The sequence below is a fragment of the Xenopus laevis genome, chromosome 1S, assembly GCF_017654675.1.
Source record: "Xenopus laevis strain J_2021 chromosome 1S, Xenopus_laevis_v10.1, whole genome shotgun sequence".
NCBI lineage: Eukaryota > Metazoa > Chordata > Amphibia > Anura > Pipidae > Xenopus > Xenopus laevis.
This window is the reverse complement of record NC_054372.1, coordinates 92,558,407-92,582,645: the sequence shown is the minus strand read 5'-3', so window position 1 is coordinate 92,582,645 and position 24,239 is coordinate 92,558,407. Positions and strand designations below refer to the sequence as shown.

At 37.0% G+C, this 24,239-nt stretch overlaps 1 protein-coding gene across 2 annotated transcripts in view; it reads right to left on the bottom strand.

The window, feature by feature from the left end:
- Positions 1–24,239, bottom strand: part of slc1a6.S (solute carrier family 1 (high affinity aspartate/glutamate transporter), member 6 S homeolog) — a 45,582-nt gene that overhangs the window by 5,463 nt on the left and 15,880 nt on the right. The window contains exons 2-9 of one of the 2 annotated variants that reach the window (XM_018243630.2): positions 22,444–22,498; positions 15,078–15,328; positions 13,408–13,545; positions 12,707–12,911; positions 11,199–11,241; positions 8,896–9,218; positions 7,641–7,874; positions 5,195–5,389 (exon numbers count right to left, since the gene is read on the bottom strand). In XM_018243630.2, coding sequence (XP_018099119.1) covers positions 5,195–5,389; positions 7,641–7,874; positions 8,896–9,218; positions 11,199–11,241; positions 12,707–12,911; positions 13,408–13,545; positions 15,078–15,294 — 1,355 coding nt within the window. In that variant the 5' untranslated portion in view covers positions 15,295–15,328; positions 22,444–22,498. Of the gene's footprint in view, positions 1–5,194; positions 5,390–7,640; positions 7,875–8,895; positions 9,219–11,198; positions 11,242–12,706; positions 12,912–13,016; positions 13,292–13,407; positions 13,546–15,077; positions 15,329–22,443; positions 22,499–24,239 lie in introns of those variants that run through there. The other variant, XM_041579917.1, reaches the window with a different exon arrangement.

The following is a 24,239-nucleotide window of genomic DNA, read 5'->3' as shown; positions in this document are numbered from 1 at the left end:
AACATAAAATAAAAATCACCTCTGATTGGAAATGCTCGGCATTGATATCAGGCACACACTAAAAAAACAAGAGGAGCTGCCTGAGATGTGAAACACAAGGGTCTGAGCTAGGGGAAGGTGGCAGAACAGGTACGTGCCTGGCTACCCCTCCACCTTTGCACCCTAGGCATGTGCCTCTTCTGCCTACCCCTAGTTCCGGCCCTGCTTGTACCTGTCAATAAAACAAACGCAAAGGTATAGTTGAGCATTGACCACATTTGATTGTTCCTTTAACATCATCACTGGGGGAATAGACAATTAAAATGTCCTGTGGATTTAAATCTCAACAGCAAGGCCATTCCCTAGTATGTCATTAAACTATACAACATGAACCAAAACCATTACAACTATTTAGAAGTAGCAAATGATTAATTGATTGAAAACACACGTGTTTTTCCAATCATGACACAATAGAAAAGGAATAGCTAAAAAAATTACAATTAGCTATAGATTAAATACATCATCAAAGCACTTTATGCTATGAGTGTATGTGACAATCTAGAAATAAATATAAATTATACTATGTGAAAAGTTGCCTTTTAATGTAAACAGAATAAAGAATTATTCTTTATAGCATTATTACATTGAAAGGTACTGTTTAATTGCAGCAAAATGAAATTGGTGGGGTAGAATTAATTGTTGATTATTAAAGGGGACATGTCACCCTAAGAAATAATTCCAATAAATAATATTTTATTATGTTACTCAAGGAAAACTTTACTTACACTATATAAAGTATATAAATGTAATAATATAAATTTATATAATCGTATAAATTGTTTAAATATTGCTTTCTTCAGTCTGGGAATTCATAATTATAGCAAGCAGGTAGGGACGATTTTGTTATTAAGGCAAGCCTTGCATCTCATAATCCGGAATGAGGGTCCTGATGCTTTTCCCCATTCACTGGTTACACAATTAGCTCTGTTACTTGTGCACATGGGGGTGGGTGATCATTAGGACCCTGCTGCCTTGGGGCCACGCACATCCCAAATCCGGCTCGCTATTAAGTAATGAATGGAAAGTGAAAGTAATTGCTTACCCCACCTCTATGCTGCCTTAAGGCATAGAGGAGGGGCAGACAATACCTGGTTGACAGTTTAGATTTTTAAATGAGTTGCTTCAATGGAAACGGATGCTTTAATAGAAAAAGAATCTGAATTTCATGTTTAATTTGAAAATAACTTTTATTATATATATTTTTATGTCTGGGTGACAGGTCCACTTTTAATTGCTACATTTTTGAGTATACTTTTTTCTGTCTAGGAAAAATATAGATACACACATATATAGGGCATATTTTTTCTAAACAAACCGGTACAATTAGTTTAAACTAATTGCCTAATATTTTAATTATATAAACTCTCAAATGTATACGCTATAGTTGCTGTTTTAACATTAGAAATTGTTGACACAGAGCCTAAACTGCATGTACCCGATGGTTGCTGCCAGATAGAGGATACTAGCTGCAGACAAAGAAGTTTGTCTGGGAATTAGAGTAAATAAAGGAATGCAGACATGAAGGTATTTGCTTGTATTTAATTTTCCCTCTGTAAAGTATGAGCAGAGAATCAGAGGAAACTGATCTTGTTAACACAGAGATATGCTTGGTTTCATAATGGAACATTACAACAGGCTCCTAGCTGATGTCATATTCAGATGTGATATTAACTGGCCTTAATATTTTGATTTATAGTACAGAACATTAAAACAAAGCAACAGTAGCCAAGAAAAAATGATTGAAATATATCAAGACAAAGGATCTGTGCTATTGTACTGTATTTTCACAATACAGTATATGAATGAGTCAAAGAGGCAGTTTTAATAAGCTAAAAAAAGCAAACTAACTAAACAAACTGAAGCAACTCCCAAAAAACAGTTGATAAAAATGATTATGTTTTGTAAGTTACTCACCACCCATTTTAAACCCACACCCACTTTTAAAGAACATACGTACTTTTAAATAAAACAATTCTTAAAGGAACACCATACCTGCAAAATTAATACTTAACCAACGGATAGTTTATATCATATTAAGAATCTTACCAAACGGAATATGAATACATCGGTAAATATTGTTTTTTAACTTTTTCCTTTGAGCCCCCCTTTTTTGATATTCTCTGTGAAGCCTCAGTGGTCAACTGATCAGAAATACTGCATGTGACCTTTCATGTATGGTTTGTTTGTGTGCACTGTAAATTGCATTAAAATTGCAATTTTCCATTTAGGCACATACTGTAAATGGCACATACTATTAAAAGGAATATTTTTATAAAAATCATGTATTTAGATGAAACAAGGTTGCTATATATAATGAGAGACAATGGGTACAGTGGGAAGAGGAAGAGTGGGTACTTGCACCCACATACATTATAAATAGCAAAAAGCATGCATTTAGGGATAACATGTGTGTATGTATATATATATATAGTTAGTTAGGCAAAAATGTAATGTATAAAGGCTGGAGTGACTGGATGTCTAACATAACAGCCAGAACACTACTTTTCAGCTTTTCAGCTCTATAACTCTGAGTTAGTCAGTGACTTGAAGGGGGGCCACATGGTACATATCTGTTCAGTGAGCTTGCAATTAATCTTCAGCATTCAGCTCAGATTCAAAAGCAACAGATATGACCCCCCCCTCAAGTCTCTGATTGGTTACTGTCTGGTAGCCAGGGTAACCAGTCAGTGTAAACCAAGAGAGCTGAAAAGCAGGAAGTAGTGTTCTGGCTATTATGTTACACATCCAGTCACTCCAGCCTTTATACATTACATTTTTGGCTAACTAACTATATTTGAAACATTTTGTATTTTGCACAGGCTATCTATTTTTACACTGAACAATTCCTTTAAGAGCAGCTCATGAAACTAGACAGGAGCACCACCATAACCCTTTAAGTGCCACAGAGCATAGAATTTACGTTCTGTGGATAAAAGTGCTGAAGTGCCAAAAAAAGTAGATTCTATGTTCTGCTGCACTTCTGGATCTGCAAACTGAGAAGCGGCTTTTAAAGCCACTCTCTTGTGAGTGGCCCCTGTAGCACGATCGCCCAGGGGCCCCTAGGCTGCAGCAGGCACATGGAAATGACTGGCTACTGAGGCCTCTACTTCCTAGACCCCTGGACATTCACAGCACATACACAACACGCAAGTTACCAAGTGCATGCACACTTTTTCTGGCTTTTTTTACTGCATCTTTTGTTTTGTTTTTTTTTTAAACATTTTTTTTGCTATTGTGAATAGCGTATTTGCTCACCACAGTGCACAATACATTTTGCATGTTACTTTGGTGATTATAGTATAACTTTGGGGATTTTGTTGCATTTTAACCATTTTATTGCATTTTCTTTATAGGTGCTGTTTGCTTGTTTCAATCCATAAATATTTGCCCAACCCAAGATAACCAGACTGTGATTTTGACTGCTAAATACACTAGACAAGAAAAAAAGCAACCACCAATTTTATTTAACTTGAGTGGGAGATGGCCACCAATGCTTTTTAACTTGGGGCAGTTGTTACCAGATTTTTTTACCTTTTATGGGGGTCCCTGACCACCAATGTTTTTTTTTGTTTTATACTCAGACAGTATTTATTTTGGTAGTAGAAATATATGAAATGTGATGCACTAACTTTATTTTGGGGTCTCTAAGCACCAAAAACTTTGGAAATCCTATGCATAATGCATACAACTATACATATCTACTATTGGCATGATAAAATAAAATATTTTTCTGGTATAAATCCCTATATCATGAAAAATAGCATTTTTTAATTTTTCTTTGGTTTTTAGAGCTCTAAATGTTGCTCCAGAAGTGGAAATACAAAAAAAAAAAAACTTTGGTAGGTTTAGAACGTTCTACAAAAAACAATGTATAGTTTTCCTAGGTAATAAAAATCCACCCCAGGAAATGCACCTAAAGTGAGAGAGCACAAAATGTTCAAAAAACTCCTGGCAGTGAATGCAAATAAAATGGGAAATTCTGCTGGCACCTAAAGGTTTAAAGTCACCAATGTTTTAAACTTTTTTAAGGATGCAAGATTGCACTAAGAATTTTGGGGTGTCACAGCCTAGTTGACCCTCTCAGTTCTAGCACCTATAGAACTGAAAGCATTGCGTGCGGTACCGCAGTTCATTACTTTATGGGCAGCCGGAGCCAGAGCAGGTCTGACACTGTATACTTAAAAGGAGAATTCAACCCCCCACTGCCCTCCACCGCTGGCCGCCCTTCCCTGGCTCCCCCTGCTAAGTGTTACCCCAGAATTGTGTCCCTTGTAGGATTACTGACCGCACATGCAGAGTCAGCGCAGCGGAGCTCATGGGCACCATATTCTTCTTTTCAGTAAACTTCTTATTGGCGAATCCACAGTTGGCGAAATCTTCCAGTTCGCAACAACTGTGCATGTGCCAGAAGTAATGGAAATAGCCAAAGGGAAGGAAGAAGATTACCGAAGAAAAAAAGATGGTGCTCGTGAGCTGCGCTGCGCTCACTCTGCATGTGCGGTGAGTATTCCTACAGGGGACACAATTCTGGGGTAACACTTAGCAGGGTGGTGGCAGGGAGGGGGGTTAGCAGAGGGGGGTCAGTGGGGACATATCACAATGGGGGGTTGAATTCTCCTTTAAATAGATTTTGTAAAATCATCTGAAGTGTATTATTTTTGTAAAACTTCTAAATTACTATCATCAACTATCACTATAATAAAAAAGTTTTTTTTGTCAGAGAACAACCCATATGATTTTTAATGAATAAAATAATCCTTGTAAATAATTGTATTACAAATCATGAACTGTTATAACCACTTCTCTCCTTATAAGCAGGAAGAAATCAAAACGATATGATCGTGGTATACCATTTCATTTTCTTATCTTGCCAGCCTGTTAAACTACTATTGTAGATATAATACAGGACCACTCGAAATACATTATGGTTCTCCAGGATCCTACAACGTGTAGGAGGTAAAATGAAACATATTCATGTATGCAAATAAAATAGTACCTATATATTTTCAAACAAGATTAAAATGAATTGATTACATAAAGTAAAAGTCTTACAAGATTTGAATACACTAACAGAATTGTGAAATTACAATCAAAAAAGTTGTTTGCAAGCCTGAATAACACATACAAGTACACAAGAGTAAGTAATACCAATCACCTGATAGTGAGGATCTGTCCAAAATTTAGCTCATAGTTGTTGACTTGTGCAATGAAAATGGCAGCCAATGCCTCATATAGTGCCGTTCCATCCATGTTAATTGTGGCACCCACGGGCAGCACAAACCTGGTAACTCGTTTGTCCACACCATTGTTCTCCTCCAGACATTTAAATGTGATGGGAAGTGTTGCAGAGCTAAGTTAAAAAAAACAACCAACACAATTACTATAATAGCACTAAACAAGACAATTTAGTATGTACTACTAGATGATAAATGTATAAAGAATATAGCAGAGAAACATATATCCATTTAGCTTCCTTGGCTTATGTTTAAGAACTCAGATTTATAGAAAATAATACTTTGAGGTATTCCTCTCTCCAAGTGGTCTTACATATTAAACAAGTTGGTAATGTAAGGGGTAAAGAGTTTTAGGTATGGGCAAATTATTATGGGTTAATTGCCTGAATGGCTTTGTAATACTTTTTTTGGATTTAATAGTTCTAATTTGATTCAGATCATCTATATAGCACTTCCTGGATTGGTGGCATGCATAGTGAAGGAGGTGTGAGTGACAGCTATTAGGAAATGGTGAGGTGTGAGTTATTGAGGCATTTGGCCAGAATCAGCATGGTGTGAGCTACATAAGAGCATGCGAGATCTTAGTTCTGGAGAAATTTTGGTAGGACTGTTTCTAATTTTGGACCACATGGCGGAGAAAGGGCTGGTGCTTGAAATCAGTCAACAGATACAGTCAGAAGCAGCAACGTTCTCATATGAGACGTTGGTAAAGACATTGCTGCTGTCTGTTTAGTACCTGGTATTTTACGTCAGTAGAAGCTGATTTCAGATACAATAACTTGTATAAATACTACACTGTGTATAGGACATTATCATTTTGGAGTGAACTTCTCCCTACATTTCCTTTCTTTACTGCACATGTTGAGTGAAAACCCTAAAGTTGGCCATAGACGCAAAGATCCGATTGTACGAATCAACGTACGATCGGACTTTCCCATCTCCCGACCCTCCACTAACCATTCAGATCAAAGTCTTACCATTCCGATCAAATAAAGTAGTTAAAGAACAGGTGAGCCGATGTTCTGCCCCTGACAGCAATCGTACAATAGTTATGTCTGACAAAGCTAGTGACAGTCTCCCTCTGAAAATTGTACGATCGGCAATACACGCAGAGATATTACTGGCAGGCACCAGAAATTTTCTAACCTGTCCGATCGACCAAACGACCGCTCTCCGCCGGACAAAAAATGTCGGGACTCTCCACACACTGTCCGAAAATCGTACCAATCCAAGATTCGTACGATCGGATTGTTGCGTCTATGGCCAGCTTTAGTTTAACAAAAAATCTGACCTTTTCACTCAACTGTGCATGTGTCAGCCCAGGGGTCAGTTCCATGGTGCTCGCTGAGAAGAACCTTGTTACAATTACTTGGAGGTACCTAACATTTGGCACCCCAAGTGATTGTGACTTTCCTTCTCCTTTAATAAATTATTGAGAATCCAATATATATATTTATTTTTGTACTACTTTTCCCCCTCCCTAGCAACGTTAGGTTCTCTTTTGCAACATATTTTACCTGCAATCATGTTGACTAACCGATTAAATAAGTCATTATTGTGTCAACCCCCCCCTCCCTTTTTTCTTTGTTTGCGTTCCCTATCAACCCCTTGCTCCCCACCAGAAGCCAATCCCCTTGCCACAGCTTCTTCTTACCTAATATCAGAAAATATATTACCTGTACAACTTCTCACTGACATTGCATATCAGGGTTACTTTTTTGCAGGAAAATATTTTTTAAAATTGTGTATATATTTTAGTTAAAAAAAGTATTTTGCAAGCCATAAATGAATCTGGAGCAGGCACTCAAATAAAGGCAATCTTCCATTAAATAGTTGAAATGAAGTAAAAGATGTATTGTGTCCTCTGCCTTATGCATTTCATGTCACAAACACTTAATCATAGAGTGCCTGCTCCAGATTCATTTACGGTTAACTGCTCCCAATGCTGAGGGCTCAGGGCAGTGCACCTGGGCCATTTCCCCCATGTGGTGAGTAAATATTCTACCTTATGGAGAACCCCCCTTCCAAATCTTATTGCTTTTTTCAAGCTACTCCATCTGTTTAGACCTATACCTAGATCTTCAGCAGTTACTAGTCTATTACGTGTAGAACAAATGGATTACCTACAGACCTTAAGGCAACACTATACTTTGTTGAACAGAGTTGTTGGTCAATTGAATCATGTCATGAATTAGTTAGTAAATCAAACTCACTTTCAGATGGTAAATTTAGGAAATTAAGAATAAAATAATAAGTATATCAAACATTATTTATGTGATAATGACTTCTACCAACAGCCTAAGCTAATGAGCCTTTTCAGTATAAATAAGTGCATTTATATTCATTTACTTTTCTTTCCCTTCTCACCTTGAAGATGTCCCTAGTGCAGTTATAAGAGCCTGGAGTAGTCCACCAATAAATGGCCATGGGTTTCTTCGGGTGACAATGAAAAACAGCAGAGGGAGCACCACTAATGCATGTATAAGAAGTCCTATAATGACAGTAATTGTATACATGCCTAGCTGGCCTCCCATTACCAACAGATCATCCATCTCCAAAATCTTCCCAGAAATCAGGAACATAATACCAACCGGTGCATACCTATGGGAATATTAACAAATAAAATATGGGACTGGTGATCACACATCACCTTACTAACACAAAGTATAAGTGATTAGATTGCCATTTTGAATTAAGAAAAAGTAAAAAACAGGAGAAGGAGTAGTTGGCATCAACTATTACATGAACCATTACATTTTTCATGCAACATTCCCTCTAATGCTAGGCTACTATTTGAAAACATATCTAGAAAATCCAGCTAGAAGAGCTGCACTGTTTGCAATGAAAGCAATACTGACACGTTCCTATAAAAATCATAGGAATGTGTCAGTATCCAGTAAATTTACGTAGTTGCGCCAGCGTCCACTTCGCCACACTTCGGCAGGCAAATTTTAACCAGCACTACGCAAATTCACTAAAATCCGAAGTTGCGCTCAGGGGAAACGAAAGGTTGTGAAGTTGCAGTAGCGTTATTTGGCCAGGCAAAGTGAAGTTACGCTAGCGATGCTTAATTTGCATACGGCGCTGAATTTACAATGGAAGTATACATAGCAGCACTACACAAGCCTGGGAAACCTTCAAAACATCAAATAAAATTTTTATTTTGCCCTACACATGTGCCCACTGTATAGTTAAGGTGCCATGAGTTAGGAAATGTAGGGGGGAAGGAGGGTAGCCCCAAAAAAAAATTCGATCTTTTTCAGACCAGCGTTTTTTGGGACTTTTTTTTGAAGCAATCCCTATCTACTCTATTGCACTTCGCCTGGTCTGAGGTGGCGAAGGAAGTCTAGCGTAAAAGGTAGCGTTCAGAAAAATGCACGCGTCAGTGAATTTGCGTAGTTACGTCCTTTGCACAAATTTGCCAGGTGTAAGGGTGCGAAGTAACACTAGCGAATTTAAGCCAGTGTCCGTTAGTGAATCGGCGAATTAACGAAAATGCGCTACACTAGCGAATTAACGCTAGCGTTAGGCGCTTCATCCGTTAGTGAATTTGCCCCTTAGAGTGCTCTTAAAACATTGAAGGTTTCTTTTATAAAAACAATTGTTTGTAATTTGCTCTCACCATATTATAATTGCTACAAGCCTCATTATGGCCTCATTGAGACAGTCAAAAAATTCTTTGAGAGCTCTTCCTTGCTCCTTCATGTTCCCAATCACCAGCCCAAAGCACATGGAGAAGACCACAAGACCCAGTGCATTCACACCTCCTGCGTATCCAGCAACTGGCACCACTTCCTCCAATTCCACCATCTTGTATAATGTTCCCATTGCTTGAGTCACATTTTCCAAAATACTGCTGATATTCAGCTGTTCTGCAGCCACGGTATAATTCTGATCTATGGACACTGGTACCTTGGACACTCTTGTACTGTACTGGGTTTTGTACTAAAACCGTAAAACAAATTGCAAAAGGTTATATAAAAACATATAGAAAATGTGTAAAGTAACAATAGAATACTAAAACTGTACATTGTTTTGTAGTCAGCCTAAATACAAGATTTAAATTATATTGGTTTTCACATTAGAAAGTCTGTTGCTTTTTGTCCTCTGCAGCTCAGAACAGATAAACAAGCCAAGAGACACATCTGTCCTTGCTATCACCATATGTTCAATGTCTTATATTTTGTCTCCTGCTTGAAGGGGCCAAAGGATGAGTTACTCACACAGGGCAATCTCAGAAGCTTAACATTAAGAGCTGTAACAGCTGTGGCTGCAAGGTTGCTTATGTATGAAAGAATATGTTTTTAGGGTCATAGATATATTGCACACGTAGAGGCACATTTATCAAGGGTCCACCATTTGAAATGTATTATTAAAATCGAATTTTTTTAAAGTCGGAAAAATTGAATCGGCGCAAAAAGTCTAATCGAATTCGACTTGAATACTTAAAACTCGATTAGAATTTAAAGAACTCGATTCGAGTTTTTTTCTCAAATGTCAGGAAGGCTGCAAACATCACCAAATTGATCCCTGGACCTCTCCCATTGACTTATCCAGTAATTCGGCAGGTTTTAGGTGGCGAATAGTTGAATTTGAGTTCTTAAAGGGCCAGAGTATGATAAATCTCGAAATTCGAATTAAAACTCGAACCAAGTTTGGATAATTCACAGTTCGAATTTGAGAGTTTTGACCAAAAAAAAAAATCGAAATCTCAAATTTTTAGTTTGACCCTTAATAAATCTGCCCAGTAGTGTTTGCTAGTAATTTATACATACCCTAAGCAGTTTATCAGAGGTCTATGTAGCTTATCTGGCTTGCACTTATAATTCCAGCTGTTTGTTAATAAAGGATATAACAATTTCCTTTATAATAGGAAAATAGCCCAAGTAAAGTCATCTATCATGTATCATCATGTATCATGCTATTTTATAAAAAGGGAGGGAGAGACACTAAAGATCAGTTAAAAAAAACAAGAAATGGAAACAGGGCATACTCCAAATATATAAACATGGTAATTTAACATGGTAATATAATTCCCAAAACTCTGGAGAGAACCAGTCTGGATAACAGGGCTATAAAACAACATGGAGCTATATTAACATCTGGGCACACAGCTAAGAGTAATATACAGTAAAGTAAAAAGAAGTCTGTGTAATATGGAATATTGATAAGGGCAAATGCACACATTCTAAATGTTTTGTTGCTCAGGCACAAATCTGTGTGTGAGACAGAACACTCTCCATTGACTTCAGTGGCATTTGTTTGGATTCACTGTGCACTCATAAGACAGTAACTATCATGTTTAACTCAAATCATAGAGGAGACTTTCTGAGCATTTTGTTGCATGCTTGCAAAGCTATTAAACACCTGGAATTATACAGTGTGCCATTGCTCTAAAACAGTGATCCCCAACCAGTAACTCGCAAGCAACATGTTGCTCAATAACCCCTTAGATGTTGCTCCCAGTGGCCTCAAAGCAGGTGCTTATTTTTGAATTCCAATGCATAAAAACCAGATGTACTGCCAAACATAACCTGCTGTAGGCTGGCAGTCCACATAGAGGCTACCAAATAGCCAATCACATCCCTTATTTGGCACCCCATTAACTTTTTGCATGCCGTTGTTGCTCCCAAATGGCCTTTTTATTTTTGAATGTGGCTCATGGGTAAAATAGGTTGGGGACCTCTGCTCTAAAGAGTACACAGAAGATAAGAAGAACTACATAAAAATCCAAATTTAACGATAGAGGAAACATAATGACGTGCTATTTTAACAGTCGATGGTTACTAGGTACTTCTCTCTACAACTATGTGGCCCCATGGAGATTTTCATGTGGGTTATCAATCGGTGATGGGGGTACATTAAATAACAAGCTTTAGTCTATTTATTGCAAACTGATTATTCAAACATATTTCATTCACTGACCTGTTTAAAACAAGCTTCCACTAAATTGGGAGGGAACATATTCCTTTAAAGAAAAGTTAAAAGAGAGAAATAGATGTTAGATTTAAGTATCTCCAGGGCCACTCCCACCTCAGGCTGACAGGAGCAGTAATAACATAAGGATTAGAAGTTTTATAGCATAAGGATTAGAAGGTTTATAGTGTAATTTACAAGACAATAGCAGGTGATGGTAAATCATAAACATTGAAATTGGGCATGATCTAAACCAGTAAGGGTAAGGCCAGACGAGGAGATTCAGGGAGATTTATCGCCACGTCTTTTGCGCGACCATCTCCCCGAACTGCCTCAGCGTCTTTTCCCCATAGGCTACAGCGCAAAATCGCCTGCGCTAATGCACACGCAGCGATGCATTTTCAATAGTCGCCCAAAGTTGCCTGAGGCAACTTTGGGCGACTATTGAAAACGCATCCCCGCGTGTATTGATTTAGATAACATTTAGCTTCTGGCAGTGAAACTAGCTTCAGGTTATAGAGATAGTTACTGAATCTTTCCTTAAACAGGAGAAGAGAGGGAGGAAGTAAACTCATCCCTACTCTTGGGGTATTGGTTTGTGAAGTCTCTTTGTTTACATCTTTCTACAATATATTCCCTCGTGGCCATAAATCGTCATAACCTATTGTACTTCATCATATCACAGTAAAGTAAAATAATAATAAGCAACTCTGGTCCATTCTGTTGCATGCTCTAAGAGGTTTGCCTGGTTTTGGTTTGCCATTGCATACAGGAAACTGTTAAGCATTTTTTAAACTGGTCTTCATTTTTTCAACTATTTGATTTTCTGCTCTGCCTCTTTCTTTTCGAATGGGGGCCACCCCAGCAGCCAAAAACAATTGCTCTTTCATGCTACAATCTTATTGTTATTGATAGTTTACTTTTTATTAGTTATTGACCCTCTTCTATTCATCTTCCAGTCTCTCATTTAAACAGCTGATGGTTGTTACAGTAAATTGCACCTCAGCAACCAGATAGCTGCTGAAATACAAACTGGAGAACTGTTAAGCAAAAAGTTATATCATTTAAAAAACACAAATAATTAATAATGAGAAGTTACTGTTTTATTATTACAGAGAATAATATATATATATATATATATATATATATATATATATATATATATATATATATATATATATATACACACAAATTACACAATTTAATTGTATATACGCATCAGCTTATGCATACTTTGTACAAACTTTGTAACTAAAAGTGTCTTTTTATTAGTTCAGTTGTGCAAAACCGGTTTTCCCAGGGGGCTATATGTTGGAGTGCTGTGGTAAATTGGGTAATTTGTATATCAAGCCTGACCACGTGCACCCAATGAGGTAAGGGATGAGCTGCATTTCATTGTGTTTTTTATATATATCGAAAAAAAGACCAGCAACACTGGGATTTTCATTCAAACAAACGTGTTATTATGTTATATGCATAACCGACGTGACGTTTCGCTAATAAATCGTGTTTATTACCTGATTAGGTCTAGAATAGCATCTGTTGCCTGAACTCTCTCAATTTTTCCCTCAGATTTTAGATTCTCTTTGGTGCCTTTGCCCGGATGGATAATGATCACCATGACTATGCCAATAAAGACAGCGATGAATGTGGTTACAGTATAATATACCACTGCTCGCATGCCCATCTTGCCTGATGCCTTGCTGTCCAGAGATGCCATTCCTAGCACAGAAATAATGATTTACCAGACAGTGTTGTCATACCACAGAGTAAAAATCCTTACAGAGCAAAGAAAAATAAAAGAAAACAAAACCATATTCAACATACAGTCTGTAAAAGGAGGTCTGGATCAATCTTCCTCGATCACTGGAAAGACCTCATTTTGCCACCAAACTTACATACTGATACAGAACATTAGCCACCTCATACAGTGAAAAGTGTCTTCTTAAAACCTAAGAAGAAAAGATATATGCACTAGCATAGCTGTGGAAAGAGAAGATATTCTTAATTTCTGAAAACGTTTTACATAAAAATGTACCATGTCTGCAAAATCAAATCATCAAGTAAAATTTTAGCAGTGATTTAAAAAAAGATATGTGTCAGCTGCAAGCTAATTCAATACCATCATTATTATTATAGTCAGTATGGCAGTGGAGTATATATATGTGTTTGAAATAAGTGATAGAAGCATGGTCCAAACAAATTGTTGAAGCCTCACCTGTCACCAGGCTGGACACAATCAGGGGCAGGACCAGCATCTGCAGCATCCGCATCAGCAGCTCACCAGGGAAGGAAAAGTATTTTATCTGACGATAGGACATTTTGTAAGGTCGCAATGCAAAGGCCAACCCAATACCTAAAAACACATACAAAATCTATTTTTTGTAGCCGTCCAATATTGACTCAAAATTCTTACCAATTCAATGCTATCTCTGCATCCAAAAAGCAGCATATAAGAGTACATAGTAGGTTTGCTCCAATGGAAAGACTAACTCGAGCGCTAGACTAGCAATACTACACTAACTCATAAGCCGACCAGGAAATTATTTGAAAAGTTGCAAGGGACTGACCTGAAGACAAATGTAAAGAAATGTGGGGGAAACTTTCTTTGCACTTGTCTGCAATGTGCACGTCAACCCCAAAATAAAAATGTGCCCAATAAAAAAAAAACATAATTCTAAGCAGCTTTCCGATCAGAGGCTTAACTATAGAGGAAGCAGACCATACAGATGCAGGGAGGCCTAGGGAAAAAGGGAACCTGGACCGTTGGGTCAGCCTCCTCTATCACCATTCACTGTAAATTCATAAGCGCGCCCTTTGCCTGAGATGGCAGGCATGCATACTTTTGAGGGGTAGGGGAGAACCAGGGAATATACTCCCTGCATAGGCATGCACTCAAGCAGGTGGAAAGAACAGGGGAGAGCCAGGCAGAACTGGGGAAGTTGCAGTCCACGCCAGGCCCATTTAAAGATTTTTCATAGGGTAGCCCAGCCCGGTGTTGTTACACCACTGTTTCTAATATACATTTACTAAAAATTTTAAGTACTTTTAACGTTATTTGTAGATTAAAAGCAGCATTCGCTTAAAGGAAAACTATACCCCCCAAACAATGTAGGTCTCTATTAAAAGATACTGAGTAAAACAGCTCATGTGTAAAACCCTGCTTCATGTAAATGAACCATTATCATAATAATATACTTTTTTAGTAGTATGTGCCATTGGGTAATCATAAATAGAAAATTGCCATTTTAAAAAATAAGGGCCTCCCCCTGGGATCGTACGATTCACTGTGCACACATACAAACCACATGTAAGGTCACATGAGCCAATTAACAGACAGAGTTCTGCCTTTTGCTTCCTCACTTCTTCCTGTTACAGTTAGTGTTGTAGTATTTCTGGTCAGGTGATCTCTGAGACAACACAGATATTGTCACGAAATGGTGGTTCAAGGCAAGAGATGTAAAAGGGCAATATTTATGTAAATATATATTCCAGTTTGGTAAGATTCTTTAATATGTCATTCAATTTGATATAAACTATCTGTTGCTTAAGTATTAATTTTGGGGGTATAGTTTTCCTTTAACTCCTGTTCCTTTTTCTGTTAATAAACTGGCTTATTTTACATTGTTTCAAAAGTCAAACACTGTTTTCAATAGCAATACAAATAACTTAAAAACCATAGAAAGTTTGTAATGAATATGTATTGCAACGTTTGTAATAATGTGCATTGCAAAGTTGCTTTTATTAGGCAAAAATAATTTTGGGTTGACATTCTCTTTAAAACTAAAGATAACCATTACAAATTTAAAGAAATGTGGGGGGGGGGGGATTTTGAAAGTGTTACATTGCCATGGCTTATATGAAAAATTCCATCTCCCCAAGCCTTACCCAGAATCACTGCAGCAATGGTGAGGATCACAAAGGCATTGCGTCGGAGGAATCTCCAGAATTTTTTCCAGGTCATTTCCTGAATGTGCTTGCCTGTACGCGATGCTCTTTTCCTCATAGCATGTTGCCAGTTGTTCACACAATCTTCTTGGCTTAATTCCTTGGCCGAGTCCTCGTTCAGAAAGAGGCTGTCTGCATTGCCATCCTTCTCACTCATTATTTTGGGTGTTTCGGCAAAGAGAAACTAAAGGCTGTAAGATAATTTGGTCTAAATGAATGCAATGACTTTGAAACCACATAAGCTTGATTTCTAACGCTAGATTCTTTCCTTTCTGCCAGCCATTTCATAGAATCTCTGAACTATTTACCCAAGCAAGCAATTAAAGTGAAGCCCTCTTCTGAATAAGCACCAACAAACTAAAGTACCTTATACCACTATAGACCCTCAGCAATATATTTAATGTTTAACCCAATATATTTTTGATATGACCACATTTTTAGCACTTGCTTAGTAACAAAAGTCAACCTTATAGTTCATGCTGGGAAAGCGGAAAATTCATCTGAAATCACATTTAACAACGTTTTACTTAGAAAAATCCTTTCCTGACTCCAAATCCAGACAAGTCCGATATCACTAGATCAAATTACCCCGAAATGTTAAACACATATATATATAACTTTCTCAATAATTCCATTGCTCTACTTTGACAAAACTTATTCAGTCCCTCCAAATACCTTGACAGTGTCACTTAACACCATATGCCTTGGCACTTATCCACATTCTTGTGGTTTTAACTGTGAAATGGTCTATTGATTTTAGGATCTCCACAACACAATTGTTGAGGCCTAACTGTATTCCCTTCAACCCCCCCCCCAAAGAAAAATATGGATTTGTTTTACCTACCCATTAGTAGGCATATAACTAAATTCTGTTTTATGTGTTATAACTAATACTGCCCACAATGACGTAATTCTCAGTGAATGAAAATGTTTACATCCCCTGCTGAGCTTATACTATATATATATATATATATATATATATATATATATATATATATATATATATATATATATCCGATGTAGGGCTACTTAAAAGCCTTTATTTTATTCCAATTAGGGATGCACTAAATCCAGGATTCAGTTCAAAATTGGGCCAGGATTTGGATTTTTTCAGCAGGATTCAGCCGAATCCTTCTGCCTGGCCGAACCGAATCTGAATTTGCATATACAAATTAAGATTCTGATTCGGTTCAGTATTCGCTCTAACCTTTCGCAAAGGATTTGGGAGTTTGGCCTAATCCAAATAGTGGATTCGGTGAAGAATTTAGTAGGTAACAGAAGGCCATATATAACAATGTACACAGACTTGTCAGACAAGGGAAGAGCAGCAAGCAGCTTTTGAGATAACTGCATAGTACATGGAAGGCAGTGGGGTTACCACATTGCAGCACAGTATATACCTAGATTTTCCTTGCAAAATTGAGTGTACTACACAATGCAAACATATCTTTTTATAGAAGCTCTTTAGTGACATACTATGAGATTAATTGGTCAACACTTACTGATATGATTATAATTTGATCTGACACTTTTCTACACATATAGCAACAGAATTCCTCCCACTTAGCAACACAGTAAAGTTTCCATAGCATTGCCATGACAACACAGTGGCATCTTTATGGGATCACATACATGTAGGGACACAGATGATTAGGAGTGGGAGTAAAGATAGAGTGGGAGTTCAATATTAAGCATGTTTTTCAGACAGAATTTCCTAGAGTGTAGCTAGTCACTTCTGCTAGATGTTGTATGGGTCATTTCATGACACTACTTTGTTTTTTTGCAAAAGCAAATAAATGCATAAAGAAAATATTTATATTGTAAAAAAAGCACATGGTAATATTTCACGGTCATGTTACCAGTAAGTTCAACCTTTATGTCTAAGTGAAATTGGCCTTAATGCTAGTTGATCCAGAATAAGGTGAATAAAACCCACCTGATGCCTCTCCAGTTTGCGTTAGGTCTGTTCTGACTCCAAGATGGCAATCACACCAGCCCTGGATCAACTTTGTGATTTACTTTGTAATCAACTTAAATTGTTGTTAATTTAGTTTAGTTAATTTAAATTAATTTGGTTAGATTTCAGTTAATCATTCATCCCTTTGTTTAAATTATTTAATGTCTTTTACTCGTAATTTATACCTATGTGTCTGCTGCAAGGATGTCCGGATGAATGATTTGTTTATTCATTATTTATTGTATATTGCATAATTGAACATTTTTACATGTTTATATACCCTAATCGTTCTTCTTCTTTGGACTTCACCTGGTGCTGGGGGTAAATGTTGCTAGGAATCCTCAAACATGCTGAATAAGGAGAAGCTTAGTATGCTAAAGGAAGGATGACCCTTAGTGGAGTAAGGGACAGGCCCACCATGAACAAAGTATAGATCATGGATAGCATATCCTGTAATACAACATTCCAAGATTGTTAAATACAGGAGGCAACTAAAAAGGAGCAGCCTGTGCTCCACCACGGACATGTAGAGGCTTATTTACCAACATTCTCATTTTAGTGGTTTTAGATATTTTTTTTAAAACTACAACTAAACCCACATTCTCTAAAACCACATGTATCATGGAATTTATTAAAAGATCACAATATAAAAAGTATGAACAGAAAAAGTGCTGAATGATGCACTAAAAAATATAAATACCACTAAAAGTGTGAGTTTTTTGGACAATTCTATGTTGGAAAGGATAATGATGTTTTGTGTTTTTTCACCAGTGGTAAACTGGTAAACAGTTGAACTCGGGGGGAAAACTGTGTATTGCTGCAGCAAGCAAGACTATGTTTATTTGACAGCCAAAAAATGGATAAATGGGTCCCTGGAGTGAATGGAGGAGAGCAGGATGGGCCCTCCATTCCATATTCCCTTTAGGGGTTTGTAGTTGCCCAGCTAGAGGTAGCTAATCTAAATAAGATGCAGGAGTGGGAATTACACCTCAGTGTCCCTGGATCCAGGCCTGAATTTGTGGCGAGGCCACAAAGGCCAGGGCCTAGGGTGGCAAGCCACCCAGCCACCTTCAGGAGAGCAGAGCTCCACAGTGGTCCAGTTCAGAGGCGCACACGTGCTAGCACCGGAGGGGTGTAAGCAGGCGGATGCTAGGACCGTGCAGCAGGACCGCACGGCCTCAGCCTTTGATGTCCAGATGTGGTAGCCCTGTCTTTTGCTCTTGATCCTCTGCTAAACCTGCCTACCATTGCTAAATCCCCAAAAAATGACATGTACAAGCCAACTTGTCATTTTGTGTATGTCATTTTTTGTACTCTGTATGTATATGTATATATATATATATATATATATATATATATATATATATATATATATATATATATATATATACACAGTATATACAGTATATATATGAAAATAAATAGTATTTTCAAAGGTCAAGTTGTTCTTTGATATTATCAGATGCATATAAAAGCTAAATAAAATGACAAGACTGAAGATATAATAAACAGTTATGCTGATTTCTGGGCAGCTGGGGAACTTTTTCCTCCATTGATTTGTGCCTGCAGTTCAGTAATTCAGTAGGCTATTCATAGTATATGTGTATCAGAAACAATATATCATTATATTTATTGAATTTATTTTTAAGCAAGTGTGGTCAATCTCTTAAATTGCAAGTCACTCTAAATCCATGAGACCTGTTGCAATATCAGTTATTATCTGAATATTAAACCTTACCATAGCACTATGTTCTCATGTCAGCTAAACTGTTGATTTAGAGGTAGGGTGAAGAGAAGTTTTTATAACAGAAGGAGAATTGAGGTTACTTCTCAAGAGCAATTTGAATCCCTGCAGAGTCAAATGTTCAATAATTTAAAGACCTTGCTAGGTTGGAGAAAGCAAGCCTGTACGTAGACAGGGGGCATTAAGCAAATAATTGCTTACAAAACGGTAAAGAAAAAAACAGTCCCAAGATATGCATATAGTTGCAGACATATACTTAATGTCCATGCTCATATTTGTGGTAGGTCATCATATACAATAATGCTGCATAAATAAAATTGGAAGGTGGTAGCACATCCTGCTATTTTCCAAAGCTATTTTATTATTAAACATTAAATTGCTATATGATACAAAGTGAGAACTTCACTAAGAAGTGCTTTGTGACAATACGATCACTGAAATAATTGTGTGTTTTTGTCCAGTTTTAAAAATTAGGGGCATGCCCATGAAAAATATGAATTTTCTTTTGAAAATGTAAAGTATATAGTTATCAATATTCTCCACTCCTCTTAAAAAGGGTAGGTCATAGCAGGGGATATAAACATTAGTATCAATATAGAACTCACTCCTATTATGAGTAAGTTCTGTAGTATCTGTTTGACAAGAGGCCCAGTTTGAGGATGGCAGGGGTGGGGCAGGTCAGCAGATCTTGATTTTCATACTAATTTTCACAGGAGAACTGTCTACCAATAGACTGCATCTTGTAAAGAAAAACTGTCACATGCATTGAGGATGACACTAACTCATGTGTCATGGTACAACTTTTTTTTACCCTTGAAGAGTCATTGAATATCACAGTAGACTCATTAAGTGGATTTTCTTTTGTTATGTGCAGTGTAATTATTATTAGAAACTTTGAACATGAAACAAAGGGAGTCTAAGCAAAAACAACAATTAAAGCAAATGTCATCTGTTGACCATTTTGACATGTGCCATGGACCACTTGTCATAGTAATCTATAGAACTATATAGGATTATTACTGAAAACACAAATAGAAATTGTGCCAGTGCACCATAGCAACCACAATTCCTACAGGATATAATCCACTGGATCTATCAGTATACTGTTGCTGCATCTTATTTCAAGGGTAAAAACAAAACACTGGACACAGCCTTAAAGTTAATACACTGATATACTGGCATATGGTTTTGGAAGCTTACAGCAAGTGAAATAGTTTAGTCATTAATCATTAGCCCAAAATAGTGGCTTGTTCTGTAATATGAATTTGAAAGTGAATTTCACAGTTATATGTTCCATAGACACTTGGGAATTTTGTGCAACTGTTGCAGCATAAGACACATCTCTTGACAAATATGAAGTCAAGCTATTCAGTTCTGTGTTCATGGCAAACCTATCCAGCTAAATATTGACATTATAATGGTTCAGCATTACGAAAAATACATTGCTTGAATTCGAGATAACAAATTACAGAAATACCTGAGATCATTTAATATAAACAGCATCTCTGTAGCTAAGCTCTTTTTTATTAATCCCTTCCTTCCCTCGACTTTTATTTTTGGTATAAATCCACCACAATTCAAGATTTACTCCATGCGTTTTGTTTTAAGATCCATTCAACCAGACATAATCCTTGTCTAATCTGTCAAAGAGTTTCTTCTATTGCGTTCATCTGTATTTAATGTTCATTTATAGGATAATGAAGCTGTGAGTCTACAAAATATCTAGATTAACATTGGATGCATCAAAAAGCTGGCACATATTAGTGGAGGGACTTACTGACTGGAATTTGGAGGAGGCTCATACGAGCCTTTGACACTAAATTACTGTACACCTTTCTGTGGCATCAGCAAGAGGTTCATCTACGCTGCACACTCCAACAAGCTAGTAGCAGGCACTGATATAACCAGTGTAATATGCGAGGCTAGCTACACCAAATAAGGCCATGGGGAGCAGCTTTTTCACTAGTGTGTCCCCAGGTTAAGAGCTCAAACCCTTTACAATAGTTATCAGGTGACACAAACTTTAAAGTCTCATTTTCATTATTAGTTATATTGAATGTTTAAGTATATTATCTTTAATTCTTTATTGGTTGAAGTTCTGGAATAGAATGTATACTTTTCACCAAGCAAACGAAAAGACTAATATATCAGCCAATACAGAATTAAAGATTATGAAGCTTATGTGCCATAGTAACTATTGTGAAAGTGCTCTCATCTTTTATAAGTATATTTATGATAAAATGATATTGACAGATTGATACATTGTACATTACAGGTTATTTTAAAAGAGTAGACTTCATAATTCCATGTAAACAGGTAATACATTACTGAACAAATCTTTTTTAACTTCTTGGTTGTATATTCTACAAGCTCTGCATATAGATATTATCTTACAGGGTAATAATATGAGCTTGATTCAAAGGACTGGCCATTGGTGGTCCCCTGCAATCAAATGTAGTTGTGGCAATAATGCCCTTGTCTTATTTCATACACACTATTTTTTAAAATTAGAATTGTTTGCTAGGAGGTCCATAACCAAAGTTCCTTTAAGAATCAGTACTCTTTTTAATATGCATAGAGGGTATTATTATACAGCACAACTGGGATGGCAAATGGGGCAGGAAACAGCCACAACTGGTAGCTTTAACAGGGCATTTCAATAACAGGAATTTGTCTCTTTTTGCATAGATAATGCAATTATGCCCTGTGCACTGGTAATGTGGCCCCACCTTTGCCAGGCTAAAGAGATGGAGGTAATTGCAGAGGGGAGTGTCATTGGGTCTGTTGCTAAAATATACAGAATCAAAGAAAATGTTGTTCAGATATAAAGAAACCACACACACACAATATTTATATAAGTGTACAAACATGTAAAATATCCCTCTCCTCCTCAAAAAAATGAATGCAACTTATCAAACCTGTACATTTAAATTTCCGTGATACAGTGTTTGTTGCAGCAACGAAGTTTGCATAATCACCTAGCACATGCTCCATATAATCTGCATTGGCAGCCTAATTAACAAAGCTGGAATTATATTTATAGCAAATATCCTTACACTATGCTATACTATACTTTGCAAAACAATGAAAGGATCAAGATAGGCGTCTTGCAGGACAGTTTTATAATCAGAAAAACGGAAGTGTAAAAAGTGATTTTAGATATTATATCAATGTGAACTGACACCATAGATCAGGAGGTGAAAATGACAGTCAAAGCTTTTAAAAAGGTACAGGAGAGTGTTGTGTATCATTCGGTCTATATATTAAAAGATATATAAATTATCATTATGTCTTTGTCATATTTTAAGACAGTGTTTCATGTTACAGGGTGGAATAAATGTAATAAGGGCTTAAACATGGCAGAACTGGTGACTGTTTATCTATTAACATGAAGTTAGTTAACATCTTTATATTGTAGAGTGTGCATGACTGCAGGAGCAGCAGGTGAAACATTCATACTGTGTCCTGGTTTTTGTAGTAAAACAAGGTGGCTTTTCCATCAGAAATAAATTAATGATTATGCTGGAAGCGTGTAACTTTATTTCATGTATTTTGTATCAAGTTTATGGTATAAATATTCTAAAATAAAAATACATATTTGTTACCTTTTTGTTGATCACCGATGCTCTTGCTACTGGAGAAATCTGTGAGTTTCCAGAGCTATGAGAGAAGAAACACAGAGAAATGAGTGAAGGGCTAAAAGCTGTTTACGTGGGAGAAGGGGGTGTTACACAGAAGGAGAAGCCTAAAAAGGGGGAGGATTATGTGTGTGGGAGACAGCAGAAAAAAAAAAATAATAGCAAGAGGGCTGAAGGTAACTGAAGTGAAGGCTGAAATGTATATTAAAGCAATGTACAACCTGCATTCATTCATATATTATCAGAACTATAATTCCCATCACCGCCTCTAGGGCTGCCTTTGGAATGCTGATAATTGTAGAAGAACATCTGGAGGGCCACAGGTACAGTTTATATCTCACCTCTTTAAGCTTTTAAATACTAGCAACTGTGATTGCTGCAGCTGTGTGTATGTTATTTCTATTAATTGAAATGGAATGCAGAAATGCAGAGTCTATGTTGCTGTCAACATTTTTTCCATTTGCATAGAACTGATGTTGCCAGCAGTTAAAGGGTTAAGGCCAGATACCACTGAGATGGTAACAAGGACAAGTTCTACTAGCACCAATGAGACTAAACAAAAAGAAAGCATTGCATACATTCTGATCATTCTATCTCTTTTTATTATGAATAAATAAAAAGCTCTATTTCACACTTTCCAGTAATGCAGAATGTTTATTTCAGTCTTAGATAAATATAACCCTTATGTGTCTTTTTTACAAAACAAGTAGGGCACCTGTTGGCAAAATATATTATCCCCAACCTGCATTCATTTATATGTATGTATGTATGTATGTATGTATGTATGTATGTATGTATGTATGTATGTATGTATAAAATAACTTTATTTGTAAAGTGCCGTTAAGGAGCCGCAGCGCTGTACAGTACATAAAAGTACAATATGTATAAAAGTATACATGGGGAGACAAATCACATAATAAATATATACAGAATCATAGGACAAAGAGCTTAAGTGCTATGTGGTAAGAGACATAGGGGCAAATTCACTAAACGCCGAAGTGCCTAACGCTAGCGTGAATTCCCCAGCGTCGGGCATTTTGTTAATTCACCAATTCACTAACGAAGGCTGGCGTAAATTCGCTAGTGTTAATTCGCACCCTTACGCCTGGGGAATTTGTGCAACGGACGTAACTATGCAAATTCACTAAAGTGCGAATGATTCTGAACGCTACCTGTTACGCCAGACTTCCTTCGCCACCTCAGACCAGGTGAAGTGCAATAGAGTAGATTGCTTCAAAAAAAGTTAAAAAATTTTCTAAGCCCCAAAAAACGCTGGCGTTTTTTCATTTTTTATGGGTGATAGGCTGAAAAAGATCGGAAATTTTTTTGGGGCTAGCCTCCTTCCCCCCTACATTTCCTAACTCATGGCAACTTAACTATACAGTGGGCACATGTGTAGGGCAAAATAAAAATTTTATTTGCTGTTTTGAAGGTTTCCCAGGCTTGTGTAGTGCTGCTACATATACCTCCATTGTAACTTCAATTTGAGCCGTATGCAAATTAACCATCACTAGCATAACTTCGCTTTGCTTGGTGAATTAACGCTAGCGCAACTTCGCAACCTTACGATACCCATGAGCGCAACTTTTTTTAGTGAATTTGCAAAGTGCTGGCGAAAATATGCCTGGCGAAGCGTGGCGAAGTGGACGCTGGTGCAATAACGAATCTTAGTGACCTTACAATCTAAGTGGATGGGAGGCTAACATACAGGTACAAATTGTAAATAAAGTGCACATGGTAAGGCATAGTCAGTAGGGACAGGA